Here is a 25574-nt window from a genome sequence, read left to right on the forward strand (position 1 = left end):
CAAACTTTTAATAACTACCTATAGGTGTTGTGTTGTAACAACATAACGTGTTGTAAGAGTAACACTAAAGATGTAACGGTGAAAGAATGCCCACTCGTACCCACTTAGGAAGAAAGCGTGGATTTGAAACCAGAATTTGAAATCAGGTCTCGCTTCCAATTATCCCTGTTTTTTTTTTTTACCTATATCTCCCATGTTAATTTTATCAGAATAGGGCATCTCAAAGACACCGAGACCCCCCACCCCCCACCCTGGCTAAAACTTCATGGAAGAAAGTGTTTACCAGTGTTTTCACCAATGAATGGCTATGGCTTACGCTGTAACTCCATGTTATCCACAATATATTATTGCAGCGGACTAACACTTTACAAGCCATCCGTTTTCCTCCGAAATTGTGCCTCATATGCTCTCAAGTATAATCAAAACAGCCAATATGTAATGGACATAGTTGTCCCTGGTTTCCTCCCACCATAATGCTGGCCATAGATCTGGGCAGATTTTGAAATTAAAGTGTCTACTTTTTCTCCTATTCCCCCATCTCTCCCAAGTTAATTTTGTGACACTAGACTCTTATGATGCTGATATCCGTGAAATATTTTGGGGCATCGGAGTACAACATATCAGATAAATAAATTATTATGGTTCTCTTCCTAACTCACTAGCACATTTATAACCTTCATTCAGAGTAGTAGTAAAGATGAAAGATAGCACATAACAGTCATGGATACACCCCTGAGCAGGTTCCTGCATACCAGTGCACTTTCAAAAATAAATTATGCCAAAACAAGTTAGAAGTTTGTTGCCTTTTCTTGAATCTGTAAGTACATGTATGAGCCATTCAGGACACTTTTTATTCTCTGCTCAGTGTAGGAACAGGTGTACTGTGTTTTATTGATTGTTTGAAAACAATACTCAAATATTGTTCACCAGCAAGTTGATGCTCAATTTTATCGTTGGGGGGAAACTCAAGTGCCCTTCAATAACTGACCTTTGGCAAATTACTGCCAAACTTTGCCATGTCTGATGCAGACTTATCCCCCATATTGAGGGAAGACAAGTGGTCTTCAATGACCGTAAGATGGCACCACAAACTCCATCAACCACTTACTGTCATTACTGTATGAACAGTGAGAGCAGGGCTATCTACATGGACTAGTTTCCTGTAGCTCATTTCACTTGCACCATGGTGCGCAGTGTGTCCAGTTTAATTTTATGAGTGAAGGGTACCATATGTGAGACAGGATCAGAGATATATGACATGTCCACTGGTTGTATCCAGATTCTAAAGGAATAGACAGTAGGACGTGAGATTTCAAGTTAAATGTAGTACATTGGTCATAAGCCACTACACAAAAACTTCTAGAACAGCACCCACAAGGTTGAACATCTAGCCCTGTTGGCCAATCAATGAAAGATTTGTATTTCTCAATGGCTGCACCACTGAGAGAAGAAAAAGAGGAACAATCAAATAAAAATGTACTTTTAATTACCTGAGATCAGCAGTACAAATACTTTTGATAAATGTATGTGATTTAAAAGTTTCAGAATTTGTCCCACATAACTCATTTGTTGAACGGAAATGCATGTAATCATTATAGCTTCATGTCGGGTTTTCCTTCCGTCGAAAATAAGATAGGATAGATTTTGTATTGGGCCCAGGGCTCTGAAAAGACAACGAAAATACATGTAAGAGGCTGAATCAAAATTGTTGAAGATGTCTGTTCGAACAAGCAGTAATTTATTTCAAGTAAAGCAACAAATTATTAACATTCTAGGCCAACTCTTCTTGAAATATTAATACTGACTTGTGATAATATATTCAAAATCAATAAACACCAGTGTTAACCATTTCAGACAGACGCTTAGTGTACGTGGTTCTTCCTGGGTATGGATAGACATTCATGCTTTAAGGCCATCATTCAAAAGTAAGAAAAATCTTTAACTCAGAGAGAGACTCAGTATGACCATTTTTCCTAAAATATGCAAGATACGCATGCCAAAACAACAACCGTAAACAATTTATTTTTCATTTAACTTGAAAATCTGAATCAGTCTCTGATCGTATTTGATTTTTTCGTTTCTTGCCACCACCTCATAAACTTTAGTCCTAAAGAAGACTCGGTTGAATATGCATTGTTTAAGAGCAAATTATATTAAAAGATAGCATGTCAAAACTTTGACAGTCTAACAAAACAACCGACATATAAGATCTGCTTAGTTGCATAACATATTTAACTATACATGTTATCACTTCATACTTCATGAATCTTGCTAACTGAACTACAGAATAACAGTGGTTCATTAAGAACACTTTTGAGTTCTTACCTTTAACCTGATAGGTGAGAACAAGGCTGTGTCAGAGTAGGGAGAGTTTTCATCCTCAGCTGATGAGCCACTGGTTGCCTTGGGACTCAACAATGCACAGCTGTCAGTCTGTCTCTGTAACCTTAGCTTGGTCAGCCAATTAGAACGACCTTTACTAAAATGACATGGAGATCCCAGCTGTTTGGCAGATTTTGGAGGCGTGACCACACCCACTCCCATGACTAGATTGGGAAGATTGGCAGTAGGGGAGGACACTATGCTTGGCTGTGTCAATTTTCGGACAGGTGAAGCTGTACAGTCAAATTCCACCCTGGCACAGCTCGGTTTAAGGTCTACCCTATTTTCAGTCTGTGACACTGTCGTAACATTTTCGCGTGATGATATGTCCTCCAGTGGATCCCTACACATTCGTTTAAACGGACTTTCACATTCTGCTTTGTCTGCCTCCATGTCGGTGCTTATAAGCTTTCTCTTACAAACAGGAGTTCTTATGGTTTTGCCCCTGACTTTCAATATAGGCACATTTTCCTGCTCTGTGCATTTCGTATGGGAACCAGGCAGCTGTGAGGGTTTCTCACCAGTATGTGCATGTGAAAACCATTTCTTGATAGACGGAGGTGTTTGTGGAATGAGACTGGCAGTTTTCCGAGCAGAACCGAGTGAACTACTGTGAGGGCCGCTCTGAGCTGACAGAGACAGGCTACGCTTCTGCGAAGGAGGTGTCATCAACTCTGCATGAACACAAGATTTCCTAGACAGTGGCGAGCCCAGAACACCCAACGTGCCAGTAGAAACTCCTGAAACACAGGAACACAAAAAATAATGTACTTCCTGCCATAGCCAAATTCACCTCTCTATTATCACATCTACTTGTTTTGTGTAAACCTGACCATATAAACAAAAAGTCTATCAGACAGCAATTCTTTTTTTTTCTCGTTTTTGTTTTTCATTTTTTTTTTTAATTCCGATTGATGAAAATTATAAAGTATTTTAAGGAACCTAACATTGTGAGGAAAGTAAAACATTTTTTTTTTATCAAAGTCCCAATAAAAACTGCATAAAGCCTTTTTTTGAAGGGTACAATTCTAATAATGTCCTAATCATTTCTTCTTTTCGTGAAAGTGAAGGTTCTTTGTAACATGAAAACCATCTAAGACAGGCTTTATGATCTTTATTTAAGCAATCTAGTGATGTCCCAATATGGGGTAAATCGGATCCAAATTGACAAGCATTTGCTTCGAAACAAGGAATTACACACTTATAAGAAACCATCAATGACTTGCTGAAAATGCCCTGGCAGAAGTGCATAGCACCCATAGCCACTGGCCGTTGAAAGAGTAGGTTTCTATAGAATATTGTACGTGCATTATTGTATCAACAATGCTGACATGAAGATATGCTTTACAGACTAGAGTAGAACTCAAACAATATTCAGTTATTATCTTTATTACCTATGTCCTTGCTGACCCTCTGAGCAGTGCCTATTAAAGCCCCAAGGCCTTTCAGCCCCAGGCGTTTAGTGGCCCTCCAAACCCTCATAGTGTTATCATCGGACAGGGTGGCAATCTAATAACATAATGTGTTATGAACGTCAATCATCCACAGAGTACACACCATAACCCATTCCAGAAAACATCTAATGCTTGTACCTGTAGTTTCCCCACAGTAAAGTCACAGAAAATGTTTCATGGTAACGAAGAATAAAGCTGATATTAATTCACCAAAGGTTCAAGGAAGTTTTTCAAACTTTGGACCCAGTATAACCTGTACATAAATCTGGTTTCTTAAATTTTTCTGGTACAGTACAATAATATGTATCTAGTATCAGTTTACATCTACACATGGTGCTGACTTAGTACGTCAAGTTATGCATCGTGCAAGAAGCTTCAGGTGTAACTGTGCTATACCACTTGTATACAACAGAAAAACATTTTTTGTTCCTATGAAAACTATTTATCATTATTTTCTAAAATTCATATAAAATTTGATACAAGAACATTGCGAGACAAAGCAGACCTTAGTGAAGTCCTCTGGTGACCAGGCCACACTGGTGACCTCTGCAGAATGACCTTTCAGCATGACCGGGCTCTCCTGAGGGTGGCCAATCTGCGAATACAAATTAGATATGGTAAAATAATCCGCGATTTCCAGGCTTAGATGATGGAAGCACCACAAAACCTGAGACAGCATTGCTGGTGACCAATAATAATCTACTAAATACTGTTGACTTATGGTCAACTCTTTAAAATGGTACCTTATCATTTACATGCATGTTTCCATCAATCATTTCAAGTCTAATCAATTTAAATTCACAACTTTAAAGCATATTAACAGCCGTCAAGCTTCAACTCCAAGCTTACCTTCCATATGTAGGCCTGTTGATCACTTGACCCACTGGCAATATACTGGTCATCAGGGCTGACTGACGTCTTTATATAAAATGTGCTGTTCTGGTGGCCCTTGTAACAGTGAACTGTAATAACACAAAACACACCACATACAGTTTACTGTGAATGAGATCATCATCAACAGCGTACATTTACCGTCAGTTGCCAGTTTCATAACAATATATTTAATTTCAACATTACTACAGTTGTACATTTTCCATTTATTACATCATCTATCATGAAAGTATCAAGTCTTAGATGGCTGATTTTTCAATGTTTAAACAAAAAAAAAAGGGAAGTAACTGAGGCTTGTACTCTTTAAGGTCTGAGCAAAGCTTTGAGTCATTGTATAGTGCATGTTTGAAACATCTGGGTGTCACTGATAATAAACATAAACCTACCTGCCAAACATATACCATTCCACGGCTGACTGTTACCACATTACATAAGCTAATACTAAAAATAATTCAGACACCTTTACAGTTGCCCCTGCACCTTATCCATTGCAAGTACTGAATTCCACCAAAATATTCACTTTAAGAAGCACAGAAGCCTTAAAATGATATTTCAGATGTCAACACATAGGTTTTTGTGATAAGAAGTTAATCAAACTTCACAAAAATCTCTTATCTGGCTGTAAGTGGTGGACAAATCAATCAAAATAAAACAAAATGTATCATTTAAAATGTTCCAAATTGTAGTTCCAAACATCAATGCACAGAAAAGAGCTGGGTACACACCTGGAATTGGTGAATAATTGATAAAGTCATACTGGTATATGACATCATCTGTACAGCTGGCAAACAGTCTGGTGCCTGTCGAGTCAAATAAGAGACTGGAAAATCCTGCAAAACAAGTAACACATGCTGCACTTTAATATATCACTATACTGTGACAATTCACGTAAGAATGGGGTTTAAACATGTTACAACATTACCATCAACATGCAAAGAAATGTTCCATGTAGAGACATATGGTTCCAAACATGGACACCAAGTAACAGTTTCTTGGAATGAAAATCTATTTAATTTCATACAATATTGACGAGAGCAAAAACAAAGAGAAACAAATAAATCTAAACATACCATGTTTTCTGGAGCTAAAGCCACTGTATAGAAGTGAATATTTGGGGACCGGGTCTGTTTGCACTGTAGAGTAATTCTTACGCATGTCCCAAACTTTTACCACACTGTAAGATAAAAGAGAATTCATTTATACATTTATCTGACGAGTGTTTAACATCAATTTTGCACTAATATAACAGTCACCTTTATGGGTGGAGGACATCAGAAACCCTTAGTAACAATTCAACACCGAAAACATTTCAAACAGTCAACATCAACTCTGGTTTGGCAACACTCCAGTGTCATGAGGTGTAGTACAGAAAACAGAATCATTTCCTTCAAAATCAGCTGAAATTGTTTCTACTATCTAATTCCCATTAGTAAAACATTAGTATTGGCCATGTCAGTCAAAGATTAGATAGCTGAAAATTCTTATTTCACTTAAAATCTGCTTATGAGCTGAAAATTATCATCCCTGGTAATACAGTCATTAGTGGTGTTTTCTTCCATGATTGATTTTTTTTTTTTTTTTTTTTTTTTGATTGTTGTTTTACGCCGTACTCAAGAATATTTCACTTATACGACGGCGGCCAGCATTATGGTGGGTGGAAACCAGGCACAGCCCGGGGGAAACCCACGACCATCCGCAGGTTGCTGACAGACCTTCTCACGTACGGCCGGAGAGGAAGCCAGCATGGGCTGGACTTGAACTCACAGCGACCGCATTGGTGAGAGACTCCTGGGTCATTACGCTGCGCTAGCGCTTTAACCGACTGAGCCACGGAGGCCCCTTTTCTTCCATGATCTAAACAGAATGACGTCAAACCCACTTGCACTGTTCGGTATTCACTAGATACCACAAAATTGTCAACTTTTTCACATAACACTAACTGTGACAACCATGAAGTCGTGTCAACCTTCTCTTAACACCTGGACATTCTGACTTTCACAAAGACATTACTAACACTAGCCTACCATATCCCACCCTTTAAAACTGAACCAACTGCAGAGGCCTCCGGAAGACAAGATGATGGTCAGTGAAAACAAAGGGAGATTAGCAATTAATGTACAGACTTGAAGTCCCCATCCTGTTGTTTCATCACTACAGCTCTTGGTATACATTTACTATCAACTGATGTGTTTATAAAAGTTTCGCAAACAGTACCAGTACAAGGTGTAAACTAGGGCACCAATTTTTAAGACAACATCTACATGTAGTTTTCACTGTAGACAACTAACCAAGATAGCCAAACCGACTACATGTAGGTCCCATTACGTAGGTATAACTTACCCATCCACAGCTCCCGCCGAGACAAGATGATACTGGTCCTGAAACAGTACATTGGTCACACTCTGCTGGCTATCCTGGAACACAAATAGATCACACCACATATGTATACCATCTCCTCAACTTTTCCAAACCTTTCCATATTGTAATGATATATTTCTTTTTCTTTTTTGTTAATCAAAGACATAAACTAACTTGTACAACAGAAATGCTAATATTTCATTAAGGTCATAAGCAACACAGGCCCTCACTTAACACTTATAAACATGACAGTTTCACCAACTCATACTTTCAACACTTACATGTATGCCTATACCTCTTGCTGAAATGACGTCTAGTTTTCTTATGCCTTTATACACTATCAAATAAAACACATTCCTCATGCAAAAAAACAAAACGCACTGCATTATATTAGACAGGTATAGATGTCATTTTAGAAAGTGGATTAAGTAACAGCATTATCGTTAATAGGGATTACACTTTCTGAATATAGTACACATTCTAGTGCTGAGATATGGCTATTTCTATTTTTGTGGAAGGCCTGTTGGTTGAGTGGTCTAGACAGTTGACATGTATTGCTGGCAATTTGGTTCCCGACTCTGAAGTTGCTGGTTCAAAACCCACAGTAGCCTCACCTAAATCTTAGTACTAGAATCTGTGTGCTATATTCAGAAAGTGTAAACCCTACTAGCCATACTACTGCTGCTTCATATTATATGAGCATTTAAAGCTCTAGTGATTTGCCTTGCATAAGTATAATACTTAAGTCATCCCTTTTGCTGCCATGACATCTACCACAACTGTATTTAATAAAACACACCAACTCCTGAAGTCCAGAAGTAAGACAATGTGAAATTATCTTTTTCTTTACCAAAATTGGTCCCATCCTCATCTTCTTCTTGGACTTGCTGGCAGACGGCGGTGGAAGGCAATGGGCATTCCTTATAATGTTCACAGGAGGCATACGCTGGTCTGAACAAACAGCAGAAATAGCTTGATAACCTAAAGGATAGTGATTGACAGAGCAGCCTTTGAACAGCCATCTTACCATAACCTTAAACTGTGTATCAAAAACTAATATCAGTTGTACATTCGTCAGAGTTGAACTTGTAGCTGGTATTTCATTAACAGTACCTTTCTTGTTGCACCTTCTGTCCCAAACCATAATGTGTCCATCCCTTGATCCAGTTGCAAATACAGCTGGAAGGAAACACACAAATCTGAAATTTCCTTGGCAACTTTCACATCTCCGAACAAAACAACTCAGAAAAATAATCCAACAGTTTTATGTTAGGATCATTTCCGGAAAGTCAGAATCTGACCCAAGTTAAAATTTCAGTTGTCAGTAAATTTCAAGCAAAGGCAGACTTTAAATTTATGGCACTTGTGTGTTATCATGCTTTTGACAATATCCAGCATTACACATAACTTAAATATCAATACATTTTTGTAAATGTCTGATGTAGGCCAGGAAATACACTTAGATGTCTAAAATATTATCATTTTGTTTGATAAAAAGGCATCCAATGTACTGAATAATCCTCATATGTGCAAAATACTTGAAAAGTTCATGCATAGTGGCACAGAATTAATGACCATTAATGACATCAGTGCTCACCATCATTATCATGACCAATGCACACAGACTTGACACTGCTCGTGTGCCCCTTAAACACTTCCAGCTTGTCCCCTGACACAGCATCCCACAGTACTGCACTCTGGTCCCCAGAGGCTGTAATCAGCTTCTGTTCTGTCTTTAACCAGGTCAGGTCAAACACAGCATTTGTGTGACTCAGCCACTCTGTCAACAAACACCAATTTCAGCAGAGTTTTCAATTTGAAACAATCACATACAATCTTTTGAAAACAAAAGAAACACCAAAATAAAATAAAGATGGATAACATATACCTGACAGTGGTGTAAGGCCTGCCCGCATGCCAAATGCAGGCAAAAATCCCTGCGGGCATGTTATAGGCTCGTGCAGCTTGCCCTATCGGGCAGCCACTAATTCTCAATACCCATTTTCTCCTTTACAAATGAATCCAACTCGTAATGTCTGGTGGATATCACGTGTTACCCTTTTACTCTTCTGTTGTTGTTGTTAACTTGACAAATGTGCCTCTGGCACACAAGAGTTCCGCCAGTGGGTGAGGAAGTTTTCTATGTTCTCCATGACTCAGGTCCTTGCGGTACGGTAACCACGATGCATACATCCAGTATGCAAAGCCGGACACAGGAGAGTTTGTATTTTTAAAGTCAAATCCATTGCTAACGAGAAGCTGCAATTTTGTGGCGTAAACCATTTTCTAATGAAAATTGCTCAAAAACATCCAAACAAAGGTAAAGCTACTGGTTCTCTATCATTTGATCGCAATAGGTTGTACAACCGTAGTTCAAATAAATTAAACGTTGAGGTCTGTTTTCAACAATTTCTGATACTCAATTTATAATGCAGGGATTTGAGGAACAAAGTTGGCAGTTAAATCCACTGCAAAACAGAGGCACACCGATTTCTGGCGTGCACTGAGAAGAGAACAGATAGGTCTTTTCGATCACTGCTGTAAGTTACAATCAATTTCAGACTAGTTATATGCAGAAAACCTAATGGAGTGTTGACTTTCTTCTCTTCAATAATGCAGTCTGCACGAGCGATGCATTGGTTGCATCCAAAATCCAGACTGTATCGGATCCCACAGGCAGAAAACGTGGATAACAAAACAGATGTGTACATGATAACAACAAGCCTTGACTGAAACCTTTAAAATCGGCTGACTTGGCAAATTGTTCTTTATATTCTACGTTCATGACGACAGATGAAATTATCAATAGTGGTCATTTAAGACTGTTTTTGTGGTCTTGTCTTGTTAGGTTGATTTCTGTATCTTCTGCCCCGCGGTTCTGAGATTTAAGTACACCTGAAGTGCCATGAGAGCGCAAAGTTATTTTACGAGGAAGAAGGAAATATTTCTGTGGATTTCAACAACATTTCGACTCGGGAATGGATCTATACTCAAAGGAGTGGCAATTAAGGTGTTATTCTCTTTAATGCACACCACAAATTGGTGTAAAGTGGATGTAAATGCACAGGCTTTTCAATTCAACGGTTAATCATTGAGGCAGGTAAATCTTAGGAATTGTTGAAAATTATAGACCTCAGCCTTTAATTTAATTGAGCTAGTATGACCAAGACAGGGGAATCATCAATTTATATAAAATATGTTTATAATATTTGGCTCTGTGGAACACTGTCTGTGGGCAGACCGACTTGAGGTGCAGAGTGCCCTGATGGCAGGCACCAAAAAAAAAGTTACACCACTGCATGACCATGAAGTTTACTGCATGAGCCATTATATAAGTGGCACTAAATGGATAAGCATATAACAACCAACAAATTTCATCATCAAGGTTAAAAATAGTGGGAAATACAGTTGATATGTACCCTACCAGATATTTCATACCTGCTGTTGCAGCCTGTATACCAGTCTTGTGAGTGTTGTACAAAATAACACAGCCATTCTCATCTGCCAGGGCCAAAACATGAGTAAAACCCTTCACTGCGTAAAGAAAAGACAATCATTTCCCAACTGCAAAAGCATTAAGCAGATATATAATACCTTTTTACAAGAGCCCAGGAAAAAGTGTTCACTTCATGTAAGAAGTATACCATGCATATATTACAGAAATCTTCAGCTGAGTGTTTGGACAAGATGTCTTGGTTTCCTGACTCACTTCACTGCTTGAATTTGTAGGCTAGTAGTTCTAGCTAGATCAAAGAATTTATCTTAATCTACACAGTCAATACAGTTTTACACAAAAAACCATATCAGCATTCATGACTTAATTGTATAAAAAGCTTGTTCTTGTATAATACATCTGGTACTAGCACACACGGACAGCATATACATACCTGGACAGAAAGCACAAGCCAGCGGAGGTACAGTAGTCTGAAAAATATTTGTTAGAAATAAAAGCACTGGTAGCTTTCCAGCAATTCACTTGAGTTAAGATCTTTTATCTGTTTGACAATTACACTTTTGATTGGTGTTAAATGCCACTATTTTTAACTAATAATATGGCAGTCAGGGTTATGGGTTGAGTGAGATACTGCTTTAAAATATTACAAATAGCGCCCTAAAAGCACACCAAAGCACTTACACCTTCCTCATCATCAATAATGGGATGCTCGTCAGGTAAATGACACTCAAACTCGTCCAGCAGGGCCGTCCCTGACAACAGGCTGACATGCTGAGTCCCTGACAAGAGAAGTGAAGATCAGTCATTACTATGGTGGTTATGTACCTTTATACTTGTATGCTGTGCTGATGTGGCCATGACTATTAAAACAGACAACGCGATGACCCATCAGCCTCTCACCAATGCAGTCCCGGTGAGATCAAGTCCAGCTCATGTTTACTTCCTCTCACGCAGCATGGGAAGATCTGGCAGCAATCTGCGAATGGTTGTGGGTCCCCACAACCATTAAGTACTTAAGCAAACTGGATTTGAGTACCTCAAAATGGACCTTATTTTCGAATTTGAGATTTTCTGAGGATATATCTGATAAAGGTCAGTGTCAAAGGTTGCAAAAGGTGCACATACATGGCTTAACTTGTGGACAGATCATGTATTACATGGCTTTGGATATCAAGTACTGTGTATGCAGTGAGTTTTGCCAATGGAGTAGTTGAATACAGGTCAATGTCTTAATCGGGTTCACACGTCGTCGTGGCTAAACATCTCAACGGTCTCCGTGTGTCAGTAAATATAAACCATCCTTTCACAGGATTTTCAGGATATCCTTGGCCAAAGAATTAAAATTTTGCCATACCTAACATCAGAGCAATCTCGGAGTAAAACTACTTACTGGTACTGAGAGTTACTGGGAATAACTGTCTCTAATGCGTCAGATCAACAGTAAGCCACATTCGCCTCATCTTCAAATGAGCATTAAATCTTGCCTAGCGCAAATAGATGTCAACTGAGTGGTCCCCATAATCAACGCACCTGTTATGAGTTTCGCCAAACCAAAAACGATCCACGACAACCTCACAAATTCACAAAATAAACACATTTTCAGACACTACACCCACTGTGGCCGCAGTTCTATTGTTCTGATTGTCATATATACAAGTCACATGATCAATGATCAGCAAAAAAATAAGGTCGTTAAAGGGAGAGAATACACATGGCAGTCATTATAGTAACACAAAGGCATGCATAGTCATCCATTTGACGTCGTCAGATGGCGCTAATTGCTTCAGCCTCGTTCGTTCTCGCATGTGACCAAAATGGTGACAGAAGGCAGCCACAGTGGGCGTAGAGTTTGAAAATGTATTTATTTTGTGAATCTGTGTGGTTGTCATGGATCGTTTTCAGTTCAGCGAGACTCAGAACAGGTCAGTTGATTGTGAGGACCACTTGGTTGACGTCAATTATCCTAGGCAGGCCATGATATTTGGGTAGCTGATGCAAAAAAAAATTGGTTTGGGGTTTTAAGCCTTAAATAACCAATCGTTAAATTTCGCCATGACGCAAAAATTGGTTATATGAACATTTGGCTAATAAAGACATCTGCAGTATTTCCTAGCAGATTTTTTCCTACCATTTACTGTAGCTTGGGCAAAACTTTGCGTACAAAGTTTCTTATATTGCAGTACAGCCTGCATCATAGACGTCCATCAGAATCCTCGGACAGCACAGTGATGGGGCCACAGCATGAGTGGCAATCTGCACAAGTCAGGGTGGATCAGGAAGCCAGTATAAAACATATTTGTCATATACGCTGAGAATCACATGGTTTCCAAGGCCAGACCACCATGTGTTATATTCCTGAGTGTTTTTATTTTCTTCTGATCATTAATAATTACTTTTATAGTTAACTACTTGTCGTGTGTGTAATACAACTGGCTATCGAGCCATCACCATCCCTGTCTAATAAAATGGTTTCCTCCACAGGGTGAAACGATATAATTGCTGACACAAGGGAATGTTAACTATGACTACCACATAAAAAGTTGTTGACTAGTAAAAGTTTAAATTCACTTCAAATTGAATGTCACCTTTCTCTGCGTTCCGCTAGCTCACCAAGAGCACAATACAGGACTGACAAATGCCGCCAAGTAGCACATGTTGTGTACATAACAAAGGAGACATGTAGTGCACATGTTCACGGCGGCAAAGTTTGGCTAAAAGTCGAAGAAAGCCTTCTCAGGAGTTAAATATACGCTGTCGCGAAGTTAATAGGTACTTTGTAGACTGGACTTGACAACACAAATGACAGAAGACAGCGCAGATGCATTGACACGATTAATAAATAAACCACGGACCTCAACGCAATTTGGTCAGGGCAGAAAGCTGGTGATTGCAGTTAGTGCATAATGGCATTGAGTTCAAGTTCAATGGAACACTATAGCATCACGGCACCAAACACGGTAGTTGGAGTTTGAATTTATCCACCTTCCACCAGTTTCATGCTTGTGAGGATTTACTAGGGATGATACATGGGGAGACCTAGCAGCAATCAATAGATGCGACGACAATGAGTACAGATAGACACCTTATTTGGCGTCTAACACAAGTGTATTGAGTTATTTATTTATTTGATTGGTGTTTTACGCCGTACTCAAGAATATTTCACTTCTATGACGGTGGCCAGCATTATGGTGGGAGGAAACCGGGCACAGCCCTGAGGAAACCCACAACCATCCGCAGGTTGTTGACAGGCCTTCCTACGTTGGGCCAGAGAGGAAACCAGCATGAGCTGGACCTGAGGGGCTCCTGGGTCATTACAATGTGCTAGCGTGCTAACCAACTCAGCCACGGAGGCCCCTGAAGTGTATTGAAGCCAGCACGAGAAGTACAGAGGTGTTCAAGGTAAGTTTATGTATGAAGACAGGGCTGTGACAGTATACTAACCACAGCCCTACAAAGCTAGGCTGTCATAGTATACATAATCACAGCCCTACAGAGCTACGCGTAGGCTAACATCAGATACGACATTCCACAAAGCATTAACAAAAATTTTATCAAAAGCTGACAATACTGCACGGAAACCAAAGCCACAGACGAAGAGACAGCCAGGGCAATAATAATATCCCTTGATTTTGCTGAAGCGTGAAAAAGAGTTCGAACCCAAAGCTACATGTACACGTTGATCATCTTTGACTTCATTTCAACTTACATGCACTCCCAACAGACCGATTGGATAACGCTTTGATAATGCTCATCCTGTGTAAATCCGATAAAATAAAAATACAAAATATAAACGCCTCGATAACTTATTTTAACCAAACATAACACAGTTACTAATTAGACAACACTTCCTGCATGGTCCGCCAGCCCGATCGCGGGAGTTTTGCGAACACCGCGCCAAAATGACGTCACATTGTTTTGGGCACGCTTTGTCCACAGAACACAAATACTCTTTATTTTTCCAGAATATGTACAGTATCTGGGTTAGTTATACACTGTGTTATTTTGGTGGAAATTTAACCAAAATATATACTTCTCGCAAAATAGCGTTTACTGCGAGAGGGTCACCTGCCATTTTACATTCTCGAACGTACTGCTGGAGCAAGACACCGGTATACACAGGATAATCTAGCACCATCCTTCTAATTCAAGCCAGCTAAGTTACTCTCCAAAGCAGCACAATGCCTCCTAATTCCAAACGGGCTGTTGGCAAGCGATCAGAGTACAAAGACAAAGAGAAACCAACGCAAATCCGATACAGCAACATCAATGCTGCCAAGGGTAGGCATGGTTTCATCTGTCAACAGTTTATACGTGAGCTGACGTGAGGTACAGCGCTCATGTCAATGAACACTAAACCATTAAGAAACCCTCAAAGGAGCTATTGCTATTTCCAGATCGTTAATGTGTTCCTTTCGTACTTCATACCTGCAGTTTTTTTCTCAGTAAATCCTAATGAGGCGTATCGATAAATGGACATTCTGTAATGTTCATTGCCTTCTAATTGATGAGTCAGAGAAAGAAAGGTGAATTTAAAGGAAATATCTAGACCTCATAATACTTTATCATAAACAGGTTGCCTTTGGCACTCTCTTGTCAAGAGACCAGACCAGTGTCCTCTTTTGGAAATTGTTTACTGTGCACTTTGTGACATTGATGCTGGTTTGACTGATTACTGGTAGCACAACCACAAGCCCTGAGACAGCATTGGTGGTCTGATGGTTAGAGGGTCGGCCTCGAAATCAGGAGACACATGGGTTGTACCAAAGTGTTGGAAATGTGGATATATGTGACATATTATTGACGTCTTGAGACTTACATGACACCATGTACAGATGAGTGTATTAACCAAGGGAGAGATGCTTTATTTGTCCTTTACCATGTATATGTCCATCTTTATATGCCCTTCTCTATTATAGGCTACATCATGTGAATTTTTTTGTGACTTGTCACCGATAAAAATTGCGTGTCGCTGACAGGTAGACAGGCGTTATTTTGACCTCTGACCTGTATATGATTGATCTTGCTGAGGTATCCTGTACTGAATTCTCGATGCATTTCTGTTCACATTATAGCTGTTGCTGATGCTGTCCGAACAAGTCTAGGACCTCGGGGAATGGATAAAATGGTGAGAAAAGTTACATGCATGGTAAATTACCAGTAATTATGAAATATAAAATGTTGACTTTTAGATGTGATAAAGACAGACATATTGTTATTTGCCTGGGATTTATCATTGTCCCATGTACACTTAGAGCTTGGGCACAGTCCAGAGCCAACCTTTGAAATAATTATTAATGGCGAAATTTGACTGTTTTTCGGAGTTTCATGTATGTTAATCTTTTTTTTCCCTATTGAACAGATACAAGCATCTAATGGTGATGTAACCATAACAAATGATGGAGCAACAATCCTTAAAGAGATGCAAGTGCTTCACCCAACAGCCAAAATGGTCAGTGGAAATGCCTGGCTTGTTTATATATTCTCTCACTATGGAACATAAAAGATAAGCCTGAAATAATAGAGGGGCTTAATTGTCATCTTGTTCATAAACATGTCTGGCTGAATGTTATATTGTCATAATGGAAATAATTATTAGCCTGTAATAATAGGATGGCGTATTTGCCACCTTGATGTTGTCTTTGACAGTTGGACAGTATTCAGAGTTTTCGCTAGACCCGCTTTGCGTTCGGTAAACAGACCCATTCACCTGGAAAAGCCACCGAAAAGCTCTCTTCAGATATAAAAAAAAAGTGAAATAAATAAGTCTTTTCAATCGCCAGTGGAATGTTTGAATCCTTTTACAGATATGTGGATGGTAATAGGTAGCTTAATCTCCAAACAAACCAGTGTACAGACTCCCCAAACTCTTGTGTATCTGCTACATCAAGGCGAGCACCATTCTTGAATCTCGTCAACCTTTCTAATTTTTATATCCATGTGTCCAAGCTTATAGTAGCCCAGAAATCTGGTCTAAGGATGGTCTATTCAACTGACCTCTTTGTAAATCGATAATTTGGGCAAAATGCCGCTAAAAGTCAGAAGAAATCAATGTGTGATGCGCGACATGATATGCCCTGACAGGTCAGAAAGGTCAATCACGGGTGCACATGGAAATGTTTGCTGTGAATACATGCTTTGCAATTTTTTTATTATTCGGGACATCATGTCTGCTCTTTTTAACTACATGTAGGCTATACTGTGTAATTGTAACAGGGATAAAAATTTTTTCGTACAAGGTTGGTACACCCAGGGAACAACATATAGATGTCTAAAACTGAGAATTTCAATTTTCTTCCTATTAATATGTCCTGAAAATTGGATGGATTACAGCCTACAAATGCATAGTTAAGTGTTAAGTAGGCTATTCTTACTGCTAAATGTCCTTTAGTATTTATTTATCACATTCATTATTAAGGACGCAAGCAGAAAAAAGTGACCTTTAAAGATATTATTCGCCGTAAAAAGTGACCCTTTTGGAAAAATGCCACCCTGCCCCTTTTTGTTTGAAGCTAGGAGTCTGTTTTGCAACCATTGACACTGACCTTTATTTGATATTTCCTCAGGAAATCGGTCAGATTTGAAAATTCGTTCTGCTTTGAGCTACTCACCATGTGATGCCGTCTATCCGATTGACCTAACTTGGTACATCAATCAATTTTACGTCTATTGAGAATTTGAAATCATTTAAAAAATACATCACAACATATTTAAGTATTTCAGTCTATAGGACAGCTCAACACGCAAGATGAACAACGATGTTGTGTTGAAAGCTAATTGTTGAGTGAAGTAGAGGTATGAAGTGCCAGATGCTTTCAAAATGAAAAGATATTGATGCTGTGACTGCCAGGGTTTTTTTTTTTTCACCAACCAAACGTCAACCACATGTGCACATGCTCGTGCGCTTGCACCGCATGTGAAAACGAAAGGTCCATATTTGTTTTATGAAGATGTGGTGATATTTGTGAGTGGGGCTCAGAAGCGGGAGAGTATGGAATTACCACTCGCATATGCCACAGAACGAGACAAAAATTGTCCAGAAGACCACGAAGCTGTCTGGAAATGTAATTTACTTGACTTTTGCCGATGACACGTTTTGTTGTATTTTTGGAAAGCTTTGTTCCCATATACATTTTTACTATAGATAACCGATCGGCTGTGAACTAGACCTTACCCAATACAAATACACAAATACAAATTCACAGCTGATTTCTTGGCTAGGGGAATACGACTCTCTCGCACACTTCAAACCCTCGGCCTACAACGGACTCAAAATTTATTTTGTGGCAGAAACTCTGGTATTGTTTTCTAAAAATCTTGAAAACAGTGTAATGTTATTTAACTCATAATCTGAAGGTGTCTTTGGATAGAAGACAGACTTCAGTGTTCCATCACTTTTCTGATATTGCACAAAGGAAAGCAGTGTGCTCTGGGTAATAGGGTGATGTGTGTGATTTTCAGTTGGTAGAGCTGTCAAAATCGCAGGATGTAGAGGCTGGTGATGGGACTACATCAGTGGTGATCCTGGCTGGCAGTCTGCTCGATGCCAGTACAAAGCTTTTGCAGAAAGGTAAACAACAGATCACATGCCTTACAGATAACCAGCATGTGAAGATTAAAATGTATGTGCTGAAGCAGCCAAATGTATACACTGAGTTGATGTTTACACCACCTTATAATATACAGAAGTAGAGAAACAAGTAAACAGAAAGGGAAGTTCTGCTAGACAGCACAAAAAGATGGCCTCTGTGGGCATCTTAATGGAACAAGGGTCTGATAAACATTTGCTTGGGTAAATTTTTCGCAATTCTGCATGTATTTGAGACTTGGTTTTAACTGTAATTTGTTGGTTATTGTTACATGCTTTGCTGTACTGAAAATAAATTACTCTTGTTCTTATCACACATGTAAGTACTTTTGTCTTTCTCCAGGTATTCATCCTACAACGATCTCAGAGTCTTTTCAGAAGGCTTCTGGCAAGTGTGTGGAAATCCTAGAGGGAATGTCTACACCCCTGGAGCTGACAGATCGAGAGAATCTGCTGAAGAGTGCTTCCACATCACTCAACTCTAAGGTTTGTTGTTCAGAACTACTGCTGCTCCTAACATTGTTTGCAGCTTAGCTCAGCGGTGAGGTCATCAACTAATTCATTAGTTTGAAATTGCCGCAGTGCTAGGATTTTCACTATTCTGCTTGGTCAACTTTCAGACTGATGTATCAGAGCTGCAATCTGTCCAGCAGATGCAATCTGACTAAACTTGTACGGTTTTATGACGAAATCAGCTGCATCAGACTGAAGGTGACAGTGTACATGTTTACTTATGTAGATTTGAGAACTAGCTGAGGATTCATGGCTACAGGTGCTGAAGTAACTTTATGCCAGATTTGTGTCACTCATAATCGTCGTAAATACTACGTGAACACAAAGAAGAGTAATAAATTCATTTGTTGACAGATCCAGCATAATTTTTTTTTCTATAGATTGACTTCCACTGTACCATCTGTCAGCTCTGTTTTTCACCTTCAGGTGGTGTCTCAGTATTCCAACATCCTAGGTCCCATAGCTGTAGACGCAGTTATGAAGGTGGCGGATCCAGCTGTCTCCAACAGTGTAGACTTGAACGACATTAAAATCATCAAAAAGTTAGGGTAAGTAGTAGAATTAGGTTAGCTAAATCCTTGCATACATATGGAGTCATAGACAAACATGTAGAGTTGTAACTTAAACCCTTCACTTGAAAATAGTAAGATTATCACAACATTTGAGTAAGTACGTAGCTGAAGTAGGCCAGCTTAACATTGCTTAGAAAGTGAGTCGGTTGACTTAATTGACGTGTTCAATACCTTGGCAGTCAACAGGAACTTATGGCTTTTCAGCTGCTCTTTGTTCAGCATACTGTTTTGTAATGTAATCCTGATCCGACCTTCTTGTGTTATGTGTGTGTTTGTATTCACCATTTGTAAATTTCATTAAACCCCTATATTTTAGGGGCACTGTTGAGGATGCAGAACTAATAGATGGTGTGGTGTTCACACAGAAGACCTCTAAGGCTGGGGGACCCAGCAAAGTAGAAAAAGCCAAGATAGGCCTAATACAATTCTGTCTGTCACCCCCCAAAACTGATGTGAGTACCACTGGAAGTGATTGCACATAAAGTTTTCCTTAATCTTCGTAACTCAACATCTGATAAAGCTATATGTATTGTGGTGAAACACTTTAAAAATGAATCCTGGAAATTGTTTACTGGCATCAGTATATATAACATATGTGTACTGTTCAAAGTCGTTCACAGCCATCGAATATGAGTGTTGTATTTTACAGATTATGAAATACTAACACAAAAATAAAAACGTGTTTCTGATGTCACTGTGTGTAGTATTCGATGTGCTGACCTTGATTGTCTCGTCTTTCAGATGGAGAATCAGGTGGTTGTCTCGGACTATGCACAGATGGACCGAGTGTTGAAGGAGGAGAGACAGTACATCCTAGACTTAATCAAGAAGATCAAAAAGGCCGGCTGCAATGTACTTTTAATTCAGAAATCCATTCTAAGGTGAGCAGAAGAGAAGGACTCCAGTATGCTCTTGAGTTCATAGAAAGTCAGAGTTTTTGTTTGGGCCATGGATCATGGCCAGTCCTGTTCTCATTGTCACATCAGTTGATTTTCCTAAAAATTTCTAGAGTGTTTTAAGATGTCGAAGTTCCTGTACAGCTAAATTTTCACATTATAGTACTTTGTGAAATGTTTCCCGGACAGGGCCAGACTAGGTATATGTGGATTTAAGTGATCTCACGACAATGAAATACAATCCCTTTTATGGTTTTTGTTAGTAACTTTATTACATCAGTGTTAATTTAAATGTAATATTAAAGAAAATCTTTGTACAGTATGAAAGCACAGTAAATATGTTAAGTCATAATGAAATAGATTGTTGTAGGAGGCAATATTTTTTTCTTAACCCCAATAGAACTTTTTTCAAGAGTGCTGACTGTGCATCATTTGCTGCGACATAACCTTCCATCTCTATTGCAGATATTCCTTTATGATTCTGAAAATCATGTTCTTCTATGTTTGCAGAGATGCAGTTAATGATCTGGCTCTCCATTTTCTAGCCAAAATGAAAATTATGGTCGTAAAGGATATCGAAAGAGAGGATATTGATTTCTACTGTAGGGTGAGTACAGAGGGATCAGGTCTTGTGTAACAGAAATATTAGGTCTTAACGAGGTAAACTGACAAGTAAGTGAAATGTTTATAGCACCATGCTTACTTGCAAGAATTTTAAAATAATTAATAAAAACTAACAGAAGCTGAAGATTTCTTGGTGTCTGCAAGGGTGCAGTTGTTGTAAAAAGGCTGTTATGAACAATTTTCAATAGAGGTAAAGTTAATGGAGGATCAGTATATTGCAAGGGTAGAGTTTGAACAAATATAAGGTTTCTGTAAGTATTTGCTTTGTTATAATTCATAAAATTGCTCACTTTATTCAGATTTATACTTTAGTTTACTGTTTTGTTTGGTTGACAGAGTTTAGGCCTAAGGCCCATAGCCAGCATAGATCACTTTGTACCTGAGAATCTGGGTTCAGCTGAGCTGGTGGAGGAGATCCCAACTGGCACCAGCAAGATACTGAAGGTAAACATCTGGGTAGTACTAGGGTGTGGGGAGAGATCAAAGATATCCATATTTATTACAAACTTAATTCAGTCCAGTGTCTTTTAGGGCCTTGAAGGCCCACGCTTACAGCAGATTTCCACAGTTGAAGGCCCATGCTTATGGCAGATTTCCACAGTTGAAGGCCCATGCTTATAGCAGATTTCTACAGTTGATAATGTATCTTTGTTTAGATCAGCTTGTTCTAAAAATTTAAAAATGCACATTGATGGAGATGACCTTTTTCTTTTTTCTATCATAATATACCTGTAGATGATCTGAATATTGGTAAATTATGGTTTGTTGACTTGTGTATGTAAGATGATGCTGTATTTCCTAACACAGTGTATATGCTGATGATTTTATTGGACAGGTAACCGGTATTGTGAATGCTGGGAAGACGGTGTCTGTGTTAATACGAGGCTCAAACAAACTCGTCTTAGAAGAGGCTGATCGTTCCCTTCATGATGCATTGTGTGTGATCAGATGTTTGGTGAAGAAGAGGTAAGGGAATGGAAACCTGCGTGAAGTATGCATATTGTGGGTTGATGCTTATTTAAATTAAAGTTGACGCTAATATTGACTTTATGATTTGTCAATCTAAAAATATATTCTGTGAATAAAAAAATTGTGTCTGTAATTTTTATTCTAGAAATTACGTTGTATAGCGACTTGGGCCTCTCCATAAAAGCTGGCGGCCAGCGGGTTACGTATGCTTGTTTTTGGTCGTACCACTGGATGTATTGGGCAAGGTTTCCACCGATCAAATAATATACCTACAAGTAAACTGTCACCTTCATCTTTATTGGCAACTGCTGCCATAGTTTGCCAAATGCTGGAGTTAGTTGGAATTCCAGAAGTAAACGTTAGACCTACTTGTGTGTGTATGTACACATATCGCGTCTCCCTTTTGTTTTTCCCGTTGCCAGGCTGTACAATAATATAACATTTGCACTGATTGGCTACATGATGGTTGACAAACTCATACTGTCTACGCCATGCTTTGACTTCTGTGGCTGTTTACAATATGAAGCGAAGTTCCCGCCAAATTACTTTGGCAGATGCTTTTAAGAGAAGCAGGAACCAACAACCAATCAGCCAACACAGTTGCCATCGTTTCCATATTAGGATATACAGTGAAAGTTTATTAGGAACTAAGTCAAACTTTGTTTAAACATTAAAGGAGAAGAAAACTTAAAATTATGACACCATAGGCAAATACAAAATTGCCATTACAAATTGAAATCAAACAGGATTCAAAAATAAAGGTAGTCCATGTTTTATTTCACAATATTAAAGGAGAAATAAACTAAAAAATTATGACACTATAGGCTGAAAAGAGCACTTTTGTTTTTCTATCTGGTGGTACCTGCTGCATAATTTTGTGATCTTTTTTTGCCATACATGTAAAGCCTGAAAACTGCAAAGCTGGCATAAATTGCGGATTCCATCTCGTTCCTCCATCTTTAACACCCTGTAATTTATGCTGAGGGTGTGTTGCCTCTCGCCCAATGAGAGTCATTAAAACTGCCGACTTGTTCATGTGAACTCAGACCTACGTCCAACATTATGGTTTCCCGATCGTCATGCGGAAGATGAACTGCACGGTTCGCTACCTTCTGTGAAGAGATTTCGGGACTAGTTCTTAGGCAAAATGGAGTCGCCCACAGCGGATTTTGGCGCTTACTTTATTTATAATTTATCAACTTGAGGTACAAATCAGAATTTTTTTATGGCATGCACCTGAAAACGCATACTCATTTCAGTGGTATTTGTTTGATATTAAACTTGTCTTCTCCTTTAAAAGCTGCATGTTGCAAGGAGTAATAGAAGTAAAAATAATAAACATAATTCATTATCGGACGTACAAATTATGACATGAATGGTTGTGTGGTTTCCAATGTTACTTATTGTCTTGAATATCACAAATTCACTGTACAATGACGGTGATATAATTGGTGATATTCAATAGCAAACGGCTTAAAACGGCAGAGAATGTCTTTTGGAGCATGTTACGAAAATGGCGATCTGGGGACCACCGGCTCTCTTGCTAACACTCCCCTCGCTGTGCGTGGCAGCCCCCGGAAAGTAACTCATCATACAGGTGTTTCAAAAGGTGTGGAGAGCCCTGGTGACTGAAGTCTGACTTTTACTGAGCAAATGTACATCATTGTGAGTGCAGTGATAAATTTCTGTCTGTTAGAATCCTGAAGTGTATTATTACGCAGGTTTGTGTATGTTTGACCAGGGCTTTGATAGCAGGAGGAGGTGCCCCAGAGATTGAGTTGTCCTTAAGGCTGATGGACTATGCCAACACACTAACAGGGATGGAGCAGTACTGCTTCAGGGCCTTTGCTGAGGCATTGGAGATCATTCCCTTCACGCTGGCAGAGAATGCTGGGCTGAACCCCATTGCCACAGTCACAGAACTGAGGAACAGACATGCTCAAGGGGAGAAAACTGCTGGGATCAATGTCAGAAAGGTTGGTCATAGTGGATAGTCTTATATATAGGTGGTCAGCATAATGTCCATTTATACTTCATAGCACATATCTATTTTAAGCCGAATTAATATAATACGCAAGACTAGTTGAGGTATTTTGTGAACGCGATACATTCACAGTTTCCTTTTTTGAAATAGTGAATACATAAAGCTGTCTGTGGTGCTAGACAAACCATTAAGTGTACATTATTTTGTTACCACATCCCTTTGCCAGTATAGTTGGTAGAGAGAGATGTAGCACTTTTGTGGACTGTAGGTGTCGAGTTGAAGTGTTTTTTTTGGTCTACTTCTACTGGAGACTTATGGTCGGATCTAATCAGAACATGTGTTGTGTAAGGAAGGAATGAATGTGAATTCAACATATTTGACATGTCTATTTTTTTTTTTCTTTATTCTTCCACATAGGGGGCCATCACTAATATCCTGGAAGAGAATGTAGTCCAGCCATTGCTGGTATCAACTAGTGCGGTGTATTTGGCATCAGAGACTGTTCGCAGTATCCTCAAAATTGATGATATTGTAAGTAAAATGTATTACATACAAGATAAATATTTTAAGGGTTGGAAAAGATATCCAATTTATATTCTCCTGTTTGTAGCATTTCACAGCCATATTTTTGTAGTTGGTCTTGACATAGGCCCTTGCGGACAAAGCAATCCTGTATGGTTTTGCAGGGGAGTATTAACCATTATGGTGGAGTCCAGATGTAACATTGTGCAGGAGTCCAAATGCTTAGCTGTTTTGTAATTTCTCTATAGAAATGTCCTACTTTCTCGTTGCCGGTGGTCATCCACTATCTGGTTTAGATGCACCTCTCACTGGTTCATCTGCAGCTTTTAGTCAGGAGGATAGTCAGTTACCTGGCAAGGTGTGGTAGATTTCCACTCAAACCCAGTTGCGTCCATCCAGAAACTTGTCTGCCTTCACGTATGTGAAACATACTTGAGTACTGCGCGGAGCACCAATTGAGTCAGAATCCGTTTCTGCTTATTTACAGGTGAACTGTGGAGGGCACAGATGAAAGGATCCGGTTTTTCCTCGTCATTTCCATTAATCTGTTAAAGATGAACAAGCCAGCGCTATCCCGGTTCTGTCAAAATGTTTTGTCAGATTTCTTCACCATGTATAGTGCCATATGAGGACACCTCATGGATAATGTTCCTGGATAATGGCAGGATTTCTGCAAATCTTAATGTGTCCTCTTCAACGCATCTGAACCATAGTGCTAATGGGTATTGATTTTTTCTAGAGTCTGTTTATCTGGAGTGTCCGCCATTTATCTTCCTGTAATTTATGTTTATTTGTATGACCAAATACTGCAGATAATGCTAAAATTTGTAATAAAATATTTGTAAGTGTTGATGGGAATATTACAAGAAAAAAAAAATCAATAAACTTGGATTATATATGCTCGGCTGCTAATTTTCTCTGGTGTATGCTGAAGCTAATTTGTTTCACAAGCTGTTCTGATGGTGATTTTGGCAGATAAAGGCAAAACCTAAATGTGCTTGAGGCTTTTCAGTGAGTGTTTTGTTCCTTCACAAGGTGTACCCTGGTTATTCTTGGGGCTGTTTCCTGTCCGCAGAAGGTTAATCCCTCCTGAGGTTTCCTTCATTTAGAGCATACCTTAGAACGGTAATCCGGTGGTACGTTTAGATGGAGATACGTTTGCTTGTTGGTTTATAGGTACTTGTATACGTGTAATCCTTACCATCGATATCATAAGCCAAGCAGCGTAGCGATACAGCTGTTGGGTAACCAGATAGTTCATTTAGTTTTTTGTCTCCACGGCGGGGGATATTGAGATCCAGTTGTGCCTCTGTCCGTATATTCGTTAATCATATTCGTCCACAATCATTGCTTGTCGTTCTCGACGAACA

At 39.1% G+C, this 25574-nt stretch overlaps 2 protein-coding genes across 2 annotated transcripts; one reads left to right on the forward strand and one right to left on the reverse strand.

Annotated features, from left to right (window-relative positions):
• Nucleotides 1-1493: 1493 nt before the first annotated feature.
• Nucleotides 1494-14383, reverse strand: LOC135468799 (denticleless protein homolog). The gene is made up of 15 exons (XM_064747224.1): nucleotides 14246-14383; nucleotides 11221-11318; nucleotides 10973-11009; nucleotides 10524-10619; nucleotides 8683-8865; nucleotides 8199-8264; nucleotides 7936-8036; nucleotides 7068-7141; nucleotides 5798-5901; nucleotides 5453-5557; nucleotides 4686-4798; nucleotides 4342-4431; nucleotides 3777-3891; nucleotides 2326-3122; nucleotides 1494-1663 (listed from the first exon to the last, which is right to left on the reverse strand). The coding sequence occupies exons 1-15, from the start codon at nucleotides 14289-14291 to the stop codon at nucleotides 1601-1603; spliced, it is 2088 nt and encodes a 695-aa protein (XP_064603294.1). The 5' UTR covers nucleotides 14292-14383; the 3' UTR covers nucleotides 1494-1600.
• Nucleotides 14384-14621: 238 nt separating this feature from the next.
• Nucleotides 14622-25215, forward strand: LOC135466377 (T-complex protein 1 subunit delta-like). The gene is made up of 14 exons (XM_064743822.1): nucleotides 14622-14817; nucleotides 15612-15664; nucleotides 15899-15988; nucleotides 17998-18106; nucleotides 18468-18610; nucleotides 19064-19185; nucleotides 19526-19661; nucleotides 19951-20090; nucleotides 20616-20712; nucleotides 21066-21173; nucleotides 21565-21695; nucleotides 23440-23674; nucleotides 24100-24213; nucleotides 24692-25215. The coding sequence occupies exons 1-14, from the start codon at nucleotides 14718-14720 to the stop codon at nucleotides 24713-24715; spliced, it is 1602 nt and encodes a 533-aa protein (XP_064599892.1). The 5' UTR covers nucleotides 14622-14717; the 3' UTR covers nucleotides 24716-25215.
• Nucleotides 25216-25574: the final 359 nt, after the last annotated feature.

This window comes from Liolophura sinensis, chromosome 6 (genome assembly GCF_032854445.1).
Source record: "Liolophura sinensis isolate JHLJ2023 chromosome 6, CUHK_Ljap_v2, whole genome shotgun sequence".
Taxonomy (NCBI): Eukaryota; Metazoa; Mollusca; class Polyplacophora; order Chitonida; family Chitonidae; genus Liolophura; species Liolophura sinensis.